Below are 14,722 nucleotides of genomic sequence, written 5' to 3'. Positions count from 1 at the left end.
CCTCAAGAAGCCCTCCTGCAACAACACTAAGTAATCCTACAAGGAGCTGTGTTCCCCCAGGCTGCCAGCAGAGCAGTGGCCATGCTTCTCCTTCCACTGTTCCTGTTCAGAGGTTCCTCACCAGCCCCAGGACTTCTCCTGAACTCCTCCTGTGTGTCACTGCCACACAAACGAAGAGTTTCAGAGCAGTGAGTCTATTCACCCCAAAGGACTGGCATGGGGACTCTCAGCCATGCTTTTGGGACATACCTACCTGAGGACTATGTGTCAGGAGGGTGTAGAGCAGGTGTGAGAAAGCAGTTTCACACCAACAAAAAGAGTGACTTTTTTTCTTTTGCTAACAGTATTCACCTTGTCATGTTAATCCTGCTTGCTCAACTGAGCAGCATTTTCATAAACTCTTTTGTCCCTTCCAATAACTCTCTGCTATGACCTATTCTGACTCCTGACTCAGCCTGCAGAGGTGGGAAAACACAGGACTTGGAAGAGATGTTCGTGTCATGGGCTAACCAGTTTTCTCTTAATAGAACTGGAAGGAAATAACAACAACTCTTGCAAACCTCTCCACAGTAATTTTCTCCTGAATTTGCCAGGACAAAGAGCAGAGCTCAACTCTGGCATGAGAGGGAGAGAGACTCTGCCTACAGAGGACCAGTACACTTGATCCTCTTGACTTTGCTGAGATACAACTAATGAGCAGCAGATGGACATCACCCAAGGAGTTCATTTGGGAAACCCAACAGTTTCCTCATATTTCTCATTCAAGAAAGACCAGGAAGCTAAGTAAGCTTTGGTTGACACCCTTTACTATTGTTTTCTCCTCTGCCTCAATTTTGACAGAGCTGCTCTGGCCATGCATTCCATTATGCTTTACACAGTGCAACCATGGCTCAGCCCGAAGCACTAAATAAAATATGTTCAAATTAGGAAATGTTATGGGCTTGAATATATTACTGCAGATCACTCTCTTGCTACCACTCAGCACAAAGGTACCAGTTCCCTTAGCAAAGCACTGCAGCTCCCTGAACAGTGTCAGCACCTTCTATAAAAAGCACCATCAGATCTCACTTTTTACCTAATGAAGAAATAACTTTTATTAATGTGCTGTTGACAGCCCTTGTGATGATGCTGGTTTTCTTAACTTCCAGTTAAGGCTCTGTTTCTGCCTAGCTAGGAAAGATGTACAGGGTGGCTGGCTGAGCCCCCTTCACTGCACAAAAGTCACCATCACTTGGTCAAGACAAGCTTTCTTTGTTAATCTTACAGCAAAGATCCAAAAACAAATCAAAGAAGAGAAAAAGGAAGGAGGGAAGGAGGGAAAGAAAGAAAAAGAAGACAATAAAACAGAAAATTGCAGAAAGAAGACCAAAAGTGTAGGAGATAGGACAAGCTAGAGGGACAGAAAATTTAAAATAAGAGCTTTACCAGGAGCTTAGCACAAACAGAAACCCACTCAAACTTTCAACTTTAACACACTGAGATTTAAGGTTTGACATTCAGATTAAGTTTATTTTGTTCTGAAATTAAAAGTTTGCATAAAACCAGCAGCCTACTCAGAAGAGCAACTGCTCAAGGAGTCAGAGGATGAGTTCTTTATTGAAGCCAATACAGATTTAAATCCATCCTCCTGATTTCTGGCTACCCTCAAGTTAAAAGCGTGCTATATTCTCACCTGAAGCCACACTGCAGCCACATAATATTACTCATCTGAACTCTAAAGTTATTCTGACAATTGATTACTTTTAACCACAGACCCTCTTCTTTGTTTGTACGTGTTTCACTCACAGCCGACTTAAGTCCAGTGATGGGAACATCTGTCTCCTTGTCCTCAAAGAAAAGCATTTCCTACACCTTGTTTGTGCTTTCTACCCTCCTGGTGTCCCTTGGGGCAGTGAGACCCCAGCATCCTCCAGTTTAGGTTAGAATTGAACGAGTTGAACTACTGCAAAAAAATGGCCTCTAAGTAAGGCGCTGGGTTTAAGGCAGCACACAGAATTTAATTTCCAGGTTAAATCTGAGATACTGGTAGACTTGAGCTCCCTGTGCATCAGAGCCTGGAATTTAGTCTCACCCAATGTCCATGTTCCTACTCATGATGAGCTTCAGAGCCCTGTGCAGAAGATGGTGCAGACGAATGGCACTCACAAAACAGACTTGGCTCTGTGCTTAAATGCAACAAAGTTTTGATCTTCTCACATCCAAGGCATGCAGCTGACCATTTGCTTTAGAAAAGACATTTCACAAGGCAGGAATCCAGGAATCCCTCCCATCTCTTTATTTTCCCTCTTTTCCTTTTTAAAATAATCTCTTATCTGAACCACACAGATAACGGAGGAGATAGACATGATGTTAAAAAAACCTATATTCAATTGCAAATCCTAGGCTGATTTCTAAGGTGAGTTCAATGACTTTCTAGCTATCAGAAGACCATCAGAATTTGAACCCTCTTACCAGGGACAGTTTTGCAGCATTAAGAAGCATCCTGTTACACTAGGTCACTTTGCACTTGCGCATTTAGGAGATACAGCAAAAAGCCTTGCTTACACACTCTTGGCTTAGTAAGGCCACTGGCCTAAAGGCTCTTCAAGTGTGCTGCTCCTAACTACCCCTTTTTATGGGTGAAAGCAAGTGACAAACTCTTGTCTGAGGCACTCCTATATTAGGATTCATATCTCTCTATACTGCAGAACAGAGAAGTAGTCCTTATTTAGTTCCTGCAGGCACTGTTGGGCTCAGAGCAAAATTGCAAATGGTACTGTCATTTGCTTTCTCTGGATGGATCCCAACAGCTCTGTACATGGGCAAAGCCGACAAGATCAGGAACTCACCAAGAGAAACAAGCAGAAAGCAGCATCCAGATCTCTACTGCTGCAACAGACAGTGGAATACTAATGCAAAATAGTTTGAGTCATCTGTCAAAATCCTTCAGAGAAATGCCCAGTTACACAAAACTTACGTATTTCATGATACACAGGGGACCTCGGGTTTGGGTTTTTTCAGCTCTGCATTATTGCTGCTATTTAGGAAATCAAGCATCCACATCACTTCCAAGCTCCATGGAAAGCAATGATGCAGCTCATACCAACTACCTGAGCACAAAACCTGTGTTTGACACAGAATGCAGCCTCATCTTCCCTGCTGCTCTCACTGGACCGTTCTTATTCACACAACAAAACCTACTGAGTTGTTGCAAAAGATCAAGATACATCAGGCAGTGGCACCAGGAATAAAACAGTCACATTTCCAAAGGAAAAGGCAAGGTCACCTATGGGGCAGCACTGAGAATAGTTTTGAGATGCTTCACACCCATCTTAAATACAAACTACAGTCACTTATTTGCACTGCAAGAGTGAGATCAAGAGAAGCCCTGCGATGAACAGTGTCCCCCCCAAGGGGATCACTACAACACAGAATACATGAAGTTAGAGCTTCAAAGCTCCGGTTGCCACATTAAAACATCTCCAAGCTTAACAGGAGAAGCTGCCAAGGGCACACTGATGCTGTAATCTGGGGTACCTGAATCCCTTGTCAAATGTCAGACTTGGTACCTGCTTAAATTCAGGGAGTATTTCCACTGTCCCTGGTTTTTTTTAACAAATGCAGCATGACTGACAGCCTTTTAGACCTTTTTGCCCAAAGTTTACAACCAAGGACAAGAAAGAAGTAAATCAATTTGTATCACAAAACACCTTTCGTTACCAACCCAGTAAACTAGAACTGTAAACACAGAGTTAGCATTTCAGGCGGAGAGAGAAGAGCCGGCTGTTTCCCCTTCCCCCTTCTAGAGACCTCTGTAGGCAGGACCAGCATCAGGGAGATTTTAATCCCTTAGAATCAACATCTTCAAGACCAGAGGTCTGTCAAAGAGCTTGAATACTGCTCCAGCCTGCTGCACTGGCCAACACATTAAAGCACAGGCTGTCCAAGAGACTTGGCTTTCAGAGTGGTTTAGTCCCAGAACCTTTCTGCAGGCAGCCCTACTCCTACAACCAGATTACATGTTCCTTCTTAAAGACTGCAAAACAGCGAGGTGTTGTGCACTGACCTCAAGAATAATTTCCTTGGCATGAGGTTGTGAGCTGTGAGCTCTCCCCAGGCTAAAAAAGATCACGTTTTACAAAGTAGTGGCAAACTCCATCACCAACTAGTTTGCTGCTGTCACCACAGAAGTGTGACTAATTCAGCAACTGGGGAAAGAAGGCTCCTGCACTGTGAATGTGTGCCCACCCGTCCTCAAAGTCATCTTTATCTGCTCTTTATTTGGGTTCCAGAGCTACCAAAGAGACTGCATGTGAAAGCTTTAGTTATTAAAAAAAAAAAAAAAAAAAAAGGAACAAAACAAAAGCCAAGTTTTGTTCAGGACATTTTGCTTGGCCATTCAGAGAACAGGAAACATCGAAATACCACAATCTTAGAAAAACCTCACATTATCCAGATCAAGTCCAAGAGCCATATCGCAGCATAGAGACTGCAGCCTGTGAAACCTTCAGCCAATGCATCTGAGCTGCGCTGTTCCACATAAAAGCCAGATTTTGATTTTATTTTTACAAGGCACTCCAGCTGCCCTGGCTTTCCCACATCTCTCTCAGCATTTCAGCTCAGCCAGCTTCCCCAGACCTTCCCCCATCACCATTCAGAGATTTGTGAACTGTGAGAAACAGATGTTCTCAAAGCATTTTGCTCGTACTCGAGCCCAAGAAAGACTAGAAAGGAAGGGGAGGGGGGAGAAAAAAAAATCACTTAGGAAATATTTCTCCCCGCCCTATTGACCCTACAGTCCCAGGGTGTTTCCGACCAGCGATGACAAAATGTAAAACTATAACAGTGAAACTGTATCAACTCCTGCCCTGTCGCTCGCGGTGCTCGTTACCGGCTCACCCCCCGCTGTCCCCGGCACGGGGGCACCGCTGTCCCCCGCTGTCCCCGAGGGCACCGCTGTCCCCCGCTGTCCCCCGCTGTCCCCCGCTCCCCCAGCAGCCCTCGGGACGGCTCCCCACGCGCGGACCCCACGGACCTGTGCAGGAGCAGCAGCAGCAGCACTTCGCCAGGAGCCATCCTACACCGGAGCGGGAGGGATAGCCGCGCCTGCCCGCTTTCATGCTGCCTTCGGGCTGCTCATGGCAAGGAGCCACCGGCCCGCTTGCGAAAAACAACAAATCAAATAATAACTGCAATAATAATAATAACAATAATTTTTTAAAAAAGGTCCTAAAGCAAAGATGTAAAGAAGCTGCTTCAGGCGCGGGAGCAGCGCGGCAGAGCCGCTGCGGCCGCGGCGCCGGCAGCGCTGTCCCCGCCGAGCCCCGCGCACCTCCGGGGGCGGCGCCTGCAGCGGGGGGCGGCGGGCGGAGCGAGCCCGGCCCGGCCCGGCCGGGGGCTGCGGCCACAGCCCGCTCCGCCGCGCTGGGAAGGCAAGAAAAACAGAGTTTTCAGGGGAAGAAATGCACAACTGCGGTATCTGCGCCCGGCAGATCGGGAGCGAGAAATAAAAACTGCCTAGGAGGAAGTTTGCTAAAGCTCTGATACGTTGTGTATTGGGGGGTTTCCACCAAAGCCTTTAAAAGGCAAAATTTGTATTGCTGTGGGTTTTTTTTTAAACTTCACAATGTTCTTGGTTTCCCTCCCCGCCCCCAGTGCCATTCCTTAACTTAAGCATCTGACAGCTAAAACTCTTTGCAACTGGCTGAAAGTACTGCCCAGCCGGCTGTGATCCCAAGGGCTCTGCCTGCTTCCTGCAGCCTGAAGCACTGCAGAGGGAATGCCGATCCTTCTGACACACGGACCAAGACACTCGACATCCAAGGCACAGCTTGCTTTGGAAGGTGCCAGCCTGTTGTGTTAGGATTTCCCACCTTAAGCATAGAAAACTGGAGGTGCCAAAAACATCCCGAACCTTGCTGGAGGCAGCTGGTAGGAGAGGTCGGGCAGGATTCCAGAGCAACAGCATCATAGTTTTGCACTCTTGCATCAAAAGCTGAACAAACCCAACAAGCTTCTTCTCCCAGGCAGACATAGAGATCGAGAGGGAAGAGCAGAAGGGAGATGGGCCATGCTTTGTGCCACTGTGTGCCAGGGCTTCAGCCTGAGCGGGCACAGACTGCTGGTCTGGACTGAGGCTTTAGGCAATGGCTTTGGGGTAAGTGCCGCTGCCAGGGAGCCAGAAGCCGTTTGTGGACAGGAAGGGAGGGCTGGGGCCATGGCAGAGTGCTCCCAAACCCACCTCGGGTTGCACCTGTGTAGTGGTGCTGTTATCCAGGGGCAGGCCTGGACTGAAAGGTTCCATGTTGGGTGAGATCATACAGACCCTGAAGGACGCCTGGCAGAAAGACCCCAGTACCTGGTGCCAGGAGAGGGACAGAGGGCCTCCCTGAGAGACTCCCTCCGTCACACTGGCAGATATGAAACCCTCCTGCTTCACTTCTGGCTGCTCTGCAGGAACTGTTCTTTTACTACAGCCTCACTGGAAGGACTAACAACTTTGCCTGAAGCATGCAAACATTCCTGCCAATGCCCTTAAGCACCAAGGTGTTTTCAGTACATGAAAACAAAGGGCACTGTAACTGTTTCTCATTTGCTGTGTGTTGTGTCTTTCTTTGACTTGGGTCTTTGCCTATCTGGGAGCTGCAAGGGAATGTCTTGAGGGTGCACTCAGGGCTCTTGTGCCTGCAGTAGGGAGATAATATGTGACACATGAAGCAGAAACCACAGCTGCAGCCAGAGAAGGAAAAGATGGGCTGGGATCCAGCTGGGACACCCTCACCTTCTGCACCTCTTCCTTTCTGTGTTTGTCCCTGCCATGGTTCTCCAGGCAGGAGCTCAACTCAGATTCTCTAAGTGATTCAGGAAACTTGCAGCAGGTCTCTTCTGAGACCACTTCTCTGCTTTCTACTTTTAACTGCATCTCTTTTCTAACCCAACTTGCATAGCACACCCACCTCTTGCCCCATGGGCTGGCTGCCCCCAGCTGATCTCAGCCTGCTTTGTACAAACAGAAAAGGGGTAAGGTCTTCACTGGCATGTCACTGCTCATGTGGCATCTGCCCAGACCTGCAATACAGGACCTGAGGCAGGAGCAGGTCGTGCACAGTGCCTGGTTTGCCAGATCCCAGCTCTTGGTGGGTTTTAACAATCATATTAAGAAAACCTTTAACGCTCCTCATTTAAGGAACCAGAAAACAGACTGAGCTGTTCATCTCTAGCATTTCACCTCCAAATTCCCGTGACTCCTGGGAGAGTTGTCCACCCTGAGGAGCCTTGTGGGTCTCTTCCAGTTCAGCATATTCTATGATTGTGTGAGCCTGACAGCAGAGCCTGGCATGCTGGGGGAGCTTGGGGAGGCAGGGGGGAACTGGGCTGATCAAAGCCATCAACTGAGAGCCATAGTGGTGGAAAAACATGGAAAGTGTGCCAGCAGAGGCACCACAATAACCCTGCCAGGGAATGAGGCTTCACTAAATCAGCACATGGACATGGAGTCTGAGACTGGAGGGTTGGGAAGCAAGGTTGTAACTCTTGTAATTGCAGCCAAACTTTAAAACATCATTAAGGTGCAATTTCAGGTCTTTATAAAACTCCTTCCCTAATTAAAACAGAATTGAAGTAATTATTGTGGGAGGAGGCAGGCTCTGCCCCTCCCCAGTCTACAGTTCCAGCAGTGTTGTGAAGGTTATCTCTATAAAGTTACTCTTTAAAAACATGCATACTCACTGATGAATGATACATGGAATAATTATTTCACAAAATAAGGCTGAAAGCTGCATTCTTAATAACTGCACCATATCAATTAGCTCCTATAAAGAAGAGGAGGAGACATGCTGGGGGCAGTCTAGTTCAGCTCCAGCCCTAGCTGGGAAAACATCTGTCAGCAGCAACAAATAGGCACTATGCTGCCAACTGCACTGACTCTAGCTTCAAGCAGAAATTCAGCCTTTGGGATGCAGAAGTGCTGCAGAGATTGTGTGGTGGGTGGAAATCTGTACAGCCCACTTTCCTGAGGTGAAGGGCAAGGAGTTGCTTGTCTGGGACTAGAAGATTATTGGGCAGGATGAATTTATGTGTGACTGTGGTCCATGAATTGTCAGTATGTCCCCCTGACAAGGAAAACATCCCTGCCTCTGCTGTGCCTGAGTCAAATAATAGAGTCACAGAATGGTTTGGGTTGGAAGGGACCTTAAAGGTCATCTTATTCCAACCCTGCTGCCATAGGGAGGGGCACCTCACACTTGATCAGGCTGCTCAAAGTCCCATCCAACCTGGCCTTGAACACTTGGCAGGCACCATGTCTCCAGGTAATCTGTTCCAGTGCCTCACCACCATCATAGCAAAGAATTTCTTCTCAACATCTAACTTAAATTTCTCCTTTTTTACTTTAAAACCATTCCCCCTTGTCTTATCACTATCTGCCTATGTAAAAAGGCACCCTCCCTCTTTGCTATAAACCCCCTTTACTGGAAGGCTGAGTCACAGGAGTTCTTTAAGGAAACATCTCCTGGCACCACACTCCAAATGCTCCAATTATTACCTGCAGTGGAGTGACCAAGAAAATTTTATGGCCCTGACTGGCTGCATCTGAAGCTCAGTCTATTAGCAGTGTGCCTGCACTGTGGGCCATGTGTGCTGCCCTGCCCAACCCAATGATGGATGGGAAGTCATCTCAGTCTAATGACAAGGAAATTACTTCTGTCTACTCTTAAATACTCCTTTAGAAATTCCCCAGGCATATGAGTTACTTTCATATGAAACCTGAGATGGTCCATAAAAAGTTCTGTTGCTGTAGAGGGGAAATAAGTTCTAATAGTTATACCCAGCCTTCCTGAGAAAAATTTGGGGTGAAAGATAGAAAACAAACTTTTTCACTGCCTCAGTGCTCCCTCACACCTGCAGCAACTATTTTATTTTCTTAAGTTATGAATTGAGGGACCTATCTGAGGGAAACAAAGGACAAAATAATGAGGGGATGTAAACTGGCATGGCTTCATTTTGGGTCAACACAAATGCAGTGAAATACGCCTGGCCCAGATTGCCCTGGAGGTCTGTAATGCAGAACAGCAGTGACAATATTTCTCCCATAGTAACAGGTGCTGCTTCCTTCCCCCCATCACATGCACTGGGAGATGAATAATGTAATAGCTGTCAAGAGCATCTGTTCATTACTTATGCAAGTCAATCCTACATTGTGCTTTAGGGTGTAAAGCGATCTCTGCATAAAATCCATCCCTATGGACATCACTATCATGGAATAAGATGTACTATGGTTGATTTATTTTTTTTAATCCAATGAAGCTTAAGCATTAGCTACCTCTTTCTTAGGGGGGAATAGTAAACCAACTATCTAACAGAAATAACTGATGGATGGCATAAGGAAGATGGATTTGTACAGTTTTAAAAACATAATTTAAATATTTGGTATGGCTTGCAGTGTCAAATTCAGATAGCGCAGAGACGTGCATGAAATTTAAGTTTTGTTAATAGGGAGAGTTAGGTACCTCTACAGAGCAGTTTATAGGGTGCAGGCAGGACAGTAAACATGGATGTTCTGAAAACCTGTGAGACCAACCAGGACATAGCAGAACTTGTTTTCAGATTACAGTCTTGCTTCGGTTCATGGAGAAATCAGGAGTTACACTGCAGCTTCAGGAGCCCAGTAGATGCTGCTTTCATTACTCATTCTGCCACTTGCTTTCTGGGTTACTTTAAGGGAAAAATTACCATTTCTTGCCTCAATTTTCCTATGTGAAATAAAAGGATATCAGCATTTCACATTCCCTTTAAAGTGGTCTGAAGCAGAGATTAAACATCCTACACTGAACAAGAAGAAGAGCTGTCATTGTTAGCTGTGTCTTGAAATGAGTGTGGCAAAACATGGCTCTGGCACTATTGGCCTTTGGAATCAGCATTAAAAAGCACCTTGATCAGTAAATCTTGCCTGGAAATGCTACTTGCAAAACCAGGTGAATCTGAACAACTGGAGGGAAACAGATTGGCAGAGTGAAGCAGTCCTTACTCAACCGGCACATTTCAGTACATTATTCTTGGCTCTGGCTCCTGCTATTTTCAACAGCACTAAACATTCATTAGATTAAATCAAATGAACCACATTCTTTAAAAATAGCCAGAGCCTTGTCATGCCAGTTGGAAAAAATAACAAGTTTATTGGGTACTAAAACAGATAAAATAAATTAAAAATAAATAAATAAATGGAGCCATATTCCCTCCTGGTGCAAGAGAGCACAACTCCAAGGAGAGGTTTTTGGCTTCTCGGTTCAGCACAGTGGTAGGCAAAAAAAAGAACATTCTCAACTAGCTAAACCAAACAAATTAAGAAGAAATATAGACAGTCCAGCACAATCTCCACACTGAACTGCAATGTAGGCATACATTCAGCAAATGCTAGGATATATCATCCTTATCTCTGCTGTGGGTGTCAGCACAGGGTGGATTTATGGCAGCTTAGAAGAGTTGCCATGACCTAACAGCATCCTGGCCCACCAACTCTACTGTAAAGCCAAAGGCCAGAGCCAGAGCTGTCTGCTCTGCTGTGATTGACCTCACTTTTACATACTGCTCATCCACCTCTCCCAAAATCACAACCCCCCCTTGACACCAGCTTTTCTTTCCTTATTTATAACCCATCTTTTTTCCTTCTCTGAATTCTATGAAGGAAGAAGTTCTACAGAAGGAGAGAAGTTGCTTGGAGACTTATCCCCAAAAGTATCTTATAAAGATCATCAAGTAAAGGTGGATGCCTGTAGAGCAGACCACAGAATAAGTTACACATATTTGCTTTCATGTGATTCAGTCTGTTTCAAGGGAATTTAGATTTGCCCCAAAAATATTCAGATAGGTACAACCCAGGATAGTTCCATCCTCTTTCAGAGCAGAACACATATGTCCCTTCAACCTCTAGCCTAACTTTGCCTCTCACAGACCTCAGAACAGATCCCTACATTGTCCAGTTCCTTTGGTTTCCTGGGCACAGGACCAATTCTCCTATATATACAGCTTCCTCCTAAGCAGTAACCATTTGCTAACAGTGACTTGCTTAAGACACAGTTACAAGCTGGTGTAAAGTACAGCCCTGTTACCATCCGCCCAGAACTCACTGTAGGCTCACCTGCCCCTGGACTGGCTCTGCCACTTCAGCAACGTCTCATGTGAGCAGGAGACTTCTCTGACCTGCCAACAGTGCCACCAGCTGAGCTGTGCTCAGATGAGGCTGCAGCAAAAAGCCTCACCTCCCAAACCAGTCTGACCTGGGAGGCCCTGTAAGCAAAGCCACACACCACATTGTGTTGGTACAGCATCGAATGGTTGCTGGGGAGCTGTGCTGGATGCTGGACACATCCTGAATGAGCTACTGGTTAAAATAAAAACACCCCCAATCCTTCAGCAGAAAAGAGTGAAATAAAACTTTAAAGCAGGTTTGTGTGTTTCCTGAAGCACTTATCTCCATTAGAACAGAGACAGATCTTTGGGAGTTACAGCAATACCCAACGACAGAAGACAAGAAGCATTAAAGTGCTGCCTTTTGGGCATGTTTTGGCTCCTGTCTTACTGTGTTGGGTCTCAGTGGGGAAATCAGGAGCCTATCTCAGCCCATCATAGTCTGCTTTCCAAGACAAACAGGAGCCTCACCTACTGGTGCATGACGAAGGTGAGTTGTTCCAGCAACTACAAACTAACAGTGTAACAAAAATATTCCTAGCCTGCTTGTCCCAACTTGCCTGAGGTTGTTCTGTTTGGATGGTAGAAGCCACAGCTGATTTTCCTTTAAATGCCCTTTCTCTTTCTTTAGATTAAGTTGTTACCTGTTTTTGTTTGTTTGTTTGTTTGTTTAATTGAGGAGTATTCAGACTATTTTCCTGAGATGTTCTGCAGCAAATTGCAAGTTCTGTTCATCACCTTTCCCTCACTCAGTACCCAATACAAACAGGGTTCAGAGCAAGCTAAAATTTAAAAAACTGGCACACACTATATGCTGCCTAGGGGGGAAAATTTTCTCTGTTTGGCCAATCTGGAGGAATTGCACTCAAAATAAAATTCAATGTCAGTATTGTACAAGCTTATATTTATTTGGGCCAAATTACTGCATTAACTGTAGTTTCCACTTCCCTTTTATTCTAAGGTAAAAATAATGCAGAGGAGTTCTTACCAGGCAATGTTTAGGATGGCAAAGCTTTCTGATTTACAACACCAGATCTAAGACAAGCATAAAAGAATCTGTAAAGCTGCTATTGAAACTTATGGTGGGTATAAATAACAAGGGCACACATAACAGGCAGCCTGCTGTGCAGAGAATTGAAAAAAAAAAAAAGTAGTTTTAAAGTTATTTTTATCAGCTGGTGGAATGACTGGCTAGAAAACAACCCTTCTTTTTTCAGTGTGGAGCACCTCTGCCTGCTTTCATTCTTTGGTGTCCATATACCAGCAGTTAGGATATTTTGAGGCTGTCAGCTCTCTGACAGGATTTCTGCTGATGTTCTATAAAGAAATGCTGCTCCTGGGAATGTCAGTGAGCAATTGCCAGTCTAGGACCAAAAACTCGGGAAATCCCCCTTCTGCTTGGTACCATCAGACATTGCCAAAAAACTGCATTTCTACAAATTGGAATTTCCAGACATCACAAGACAGAAAACCCTCTTGACTTTCTGCAAGAGGGACAAGTACACGATGTCATGGAGTGCTTTTTAATCCTGTGTTCAGGCAATCTCTTGGTATGTAACAGTTCCATATTACATGATAGTTCCATGAGCCCTTTGAGCTGTCAAGAGCCAACAGTCCTGCCAAAACCTTTTGTTGCCTTTTCTGTCTCTCCCAGGTGCCTGCTCCTTCCTGCTGCTTCCCCTGTGCCAACAGAAATGTTTGTGCAGCCTCACAGCGAATCTGATCCACAAGTGGATCCAGGTTAAAATTAACCTAGTGGGGGAAAAAAGGTTTGTTTTAGCCCAGATCAGTTCCTTGATCTGCCTTCGTTCTCCTGTCAGTATTGCTCAGATTTTACTGCCAAAGCCTGTGGCTGTTCCATCACCTGTACTGCTGTGCAATCTCCTGTCTGGTGATCCCACTCCTTGTGGTAAATCCTGGCTGCTCAGATAGGCACAGGACACATTCCTGATGCTCAGGGAGGCTCAGCCTCTTGGTGTGAGACAAAATGGGTACTTCCAGCTGGCTGACAATCTTCTGCTCAGCTGGGAGAAGAACCAGCCCCCAGTGCTGCTGAGCTCAGGCCTCTCTTGTGGCTGCATGTCCCATTTTATGGTGGCAATCAGAAGCTGATGGGAGAGGAATGAGCATTTTTGCATTTGTATGTGCAGAAAGGCACATATTTGGAATAATGAATGGCTGCAGCAGATTGAACATTGCAGAATGTGTCGAGCTCCCAGGTGAAGGCTGTGTCCCAGCAGTGTCCTGTGGAGCAGCACTGTGTGTGCACAGCACAACCACAGCAGATGTGTCTGAACAGATGTGCAATGGCCATGAGGGTTATGGGATGTAAAACCCGAATTACCTTCACCAGCCATCCGTGCACAAAGCTTTTTTAGTAAGGCTTTTGACAGGTCAGATTGGCACCAGGAGCACCATGATTCCTTCACCCTGCATGGAACCTAATTTGACTTTTCTAGTGAACAGAAGAATGTTCTTATTTCACTGAGTAGGAGTCCTGCAGAGTTAATAAGTTCTTCGGTGCTTTTCTGAAGAATGCTATTTAGTTCTTAAAGCCAGAATCTGTTCTCTGGTACCTAAATGCAATTCCCACAGATTTACAAAGAAACTGGATGTATGTTCTTTGGCAAAATGCAGCTATTAACTTAAGATCCTGAAGATACAAGAAATCTACAGAGAAAATAAAGAGCTAGGTACAGTCTCAAAGAAGTAAAACTGAAAATACCTTTTAGAAGTATATCTTGAGTTCAAATATTTTAGTGTCCCTCCCTAGTCTAGGAAGTAGAAAAATGCCCTTGAAATATGATCACTGGTGCTACTGTTGAACTTTTAATCTTTTTTGGCTTGCAAAAGCAAAGGGCAATAAAAACCCCTGTCATTTGGCATCAGGCAGTATAATGTTATTGTGAGAAAAATGGAACCTTAAGTTCACCTCATGAAAATGGGAGTCACCAAGACTCATGAGCTGCACATTGTCTTGCTAAGGATAAGTCAGGGCTGCTTTATCAGTGAGGTGTTGGATATGTATGACTACTGTTTTTCTTGGAAAGCACACCTTTAGTGAGGCTGGAGGCCATCCCAATCTTTCCTGCAATATGTAAGCAATTATCTCTATGCTGTGTAAAATTTAATTTGTATTTTGCAAACTCTATGAAGAAAAAAAAAACCAATTTATTTAACTGCATTACAATGTTGCAGAATCAGTGAATGTTCAATGCATTTGTGAAGAATATATGATACTAATGTAAAGTAGCACCTTCTAATAAATGCTTAGGACATCCAAGGACAAGAATGGTTTAACATCTGTTTTCCTGTTCTATATTGTGAGAGATTTATTTAAACAGATTTACGGAAAATGCAGTCAAATATGGACTTTGCCTCCAAGAAAATAAAAGTACAGTTCTGGAGGTAAAAACAATTTAATGAAGAGATAATATTCTTTATGAGATCAACTGATATGAATGGGAAAAGATACAGTGGCATTTATGTAAATGACCTCCTCTTCTAGATGTTTTAGACCATCATAGTTGCAATAACATTAACTCTACTTTCTAAAATT

The 14,722-nt window shown here is 44.9% G+C and overlaps 1 protein-coding gene across 12 annotated transcripts in view; it reads right to left on the bottom strand.

Moving 5' to 3' along the window:
- Nucleotides 1–14,722, bottom strand: part of KALRN (kalirin RhoGEF kinase) — a 461,256-nt gene that overhangs the window by 67,737 nt on the left and 378,797 nt on the right. Inside the window, exon 1 of one of the 12 annotated variants that reach the window (XM_033064829.2) lies at nucleotides 5,015–5,284. The exons of the other annotated variants lie outside the window; for them this stretch is intronic. Coding sequence (XP_032920720.1) covers nucleotides 5,015–5,099 — 85 coding nt within the window. The 5' untranslated portion in view covers nucleotides 5,100–5,284. Of the gene's footprint in view, nucleotides 1–5,014; nucleotides 5,285–14,722 lie in introns of those variants that run through there. 12 annotated transcript variants of the gene reach the window in all.

The sequence above is a fragment of the Catharus ustulatus genome, chromosome 7 (assembly GCF_009819885.2).
Source record: "Catharus ustulatus isolate bCatUst1 chromosome 7, bCatUst1.pri.v2, whole genome shotgun sequence".
Classification (NCBI taxonomy): domain Eukaryota; kingdom Metazoa; phylum Chordata; class Aves; order Passeriformes; family Turdidae; genus Catharus; species Catharus ustulatus.
The sequence above is the reverse complement of the archived record's forward strand: the minus strand, read 5'-3'. Positions and strand labels throughout refer to the sequence as shown.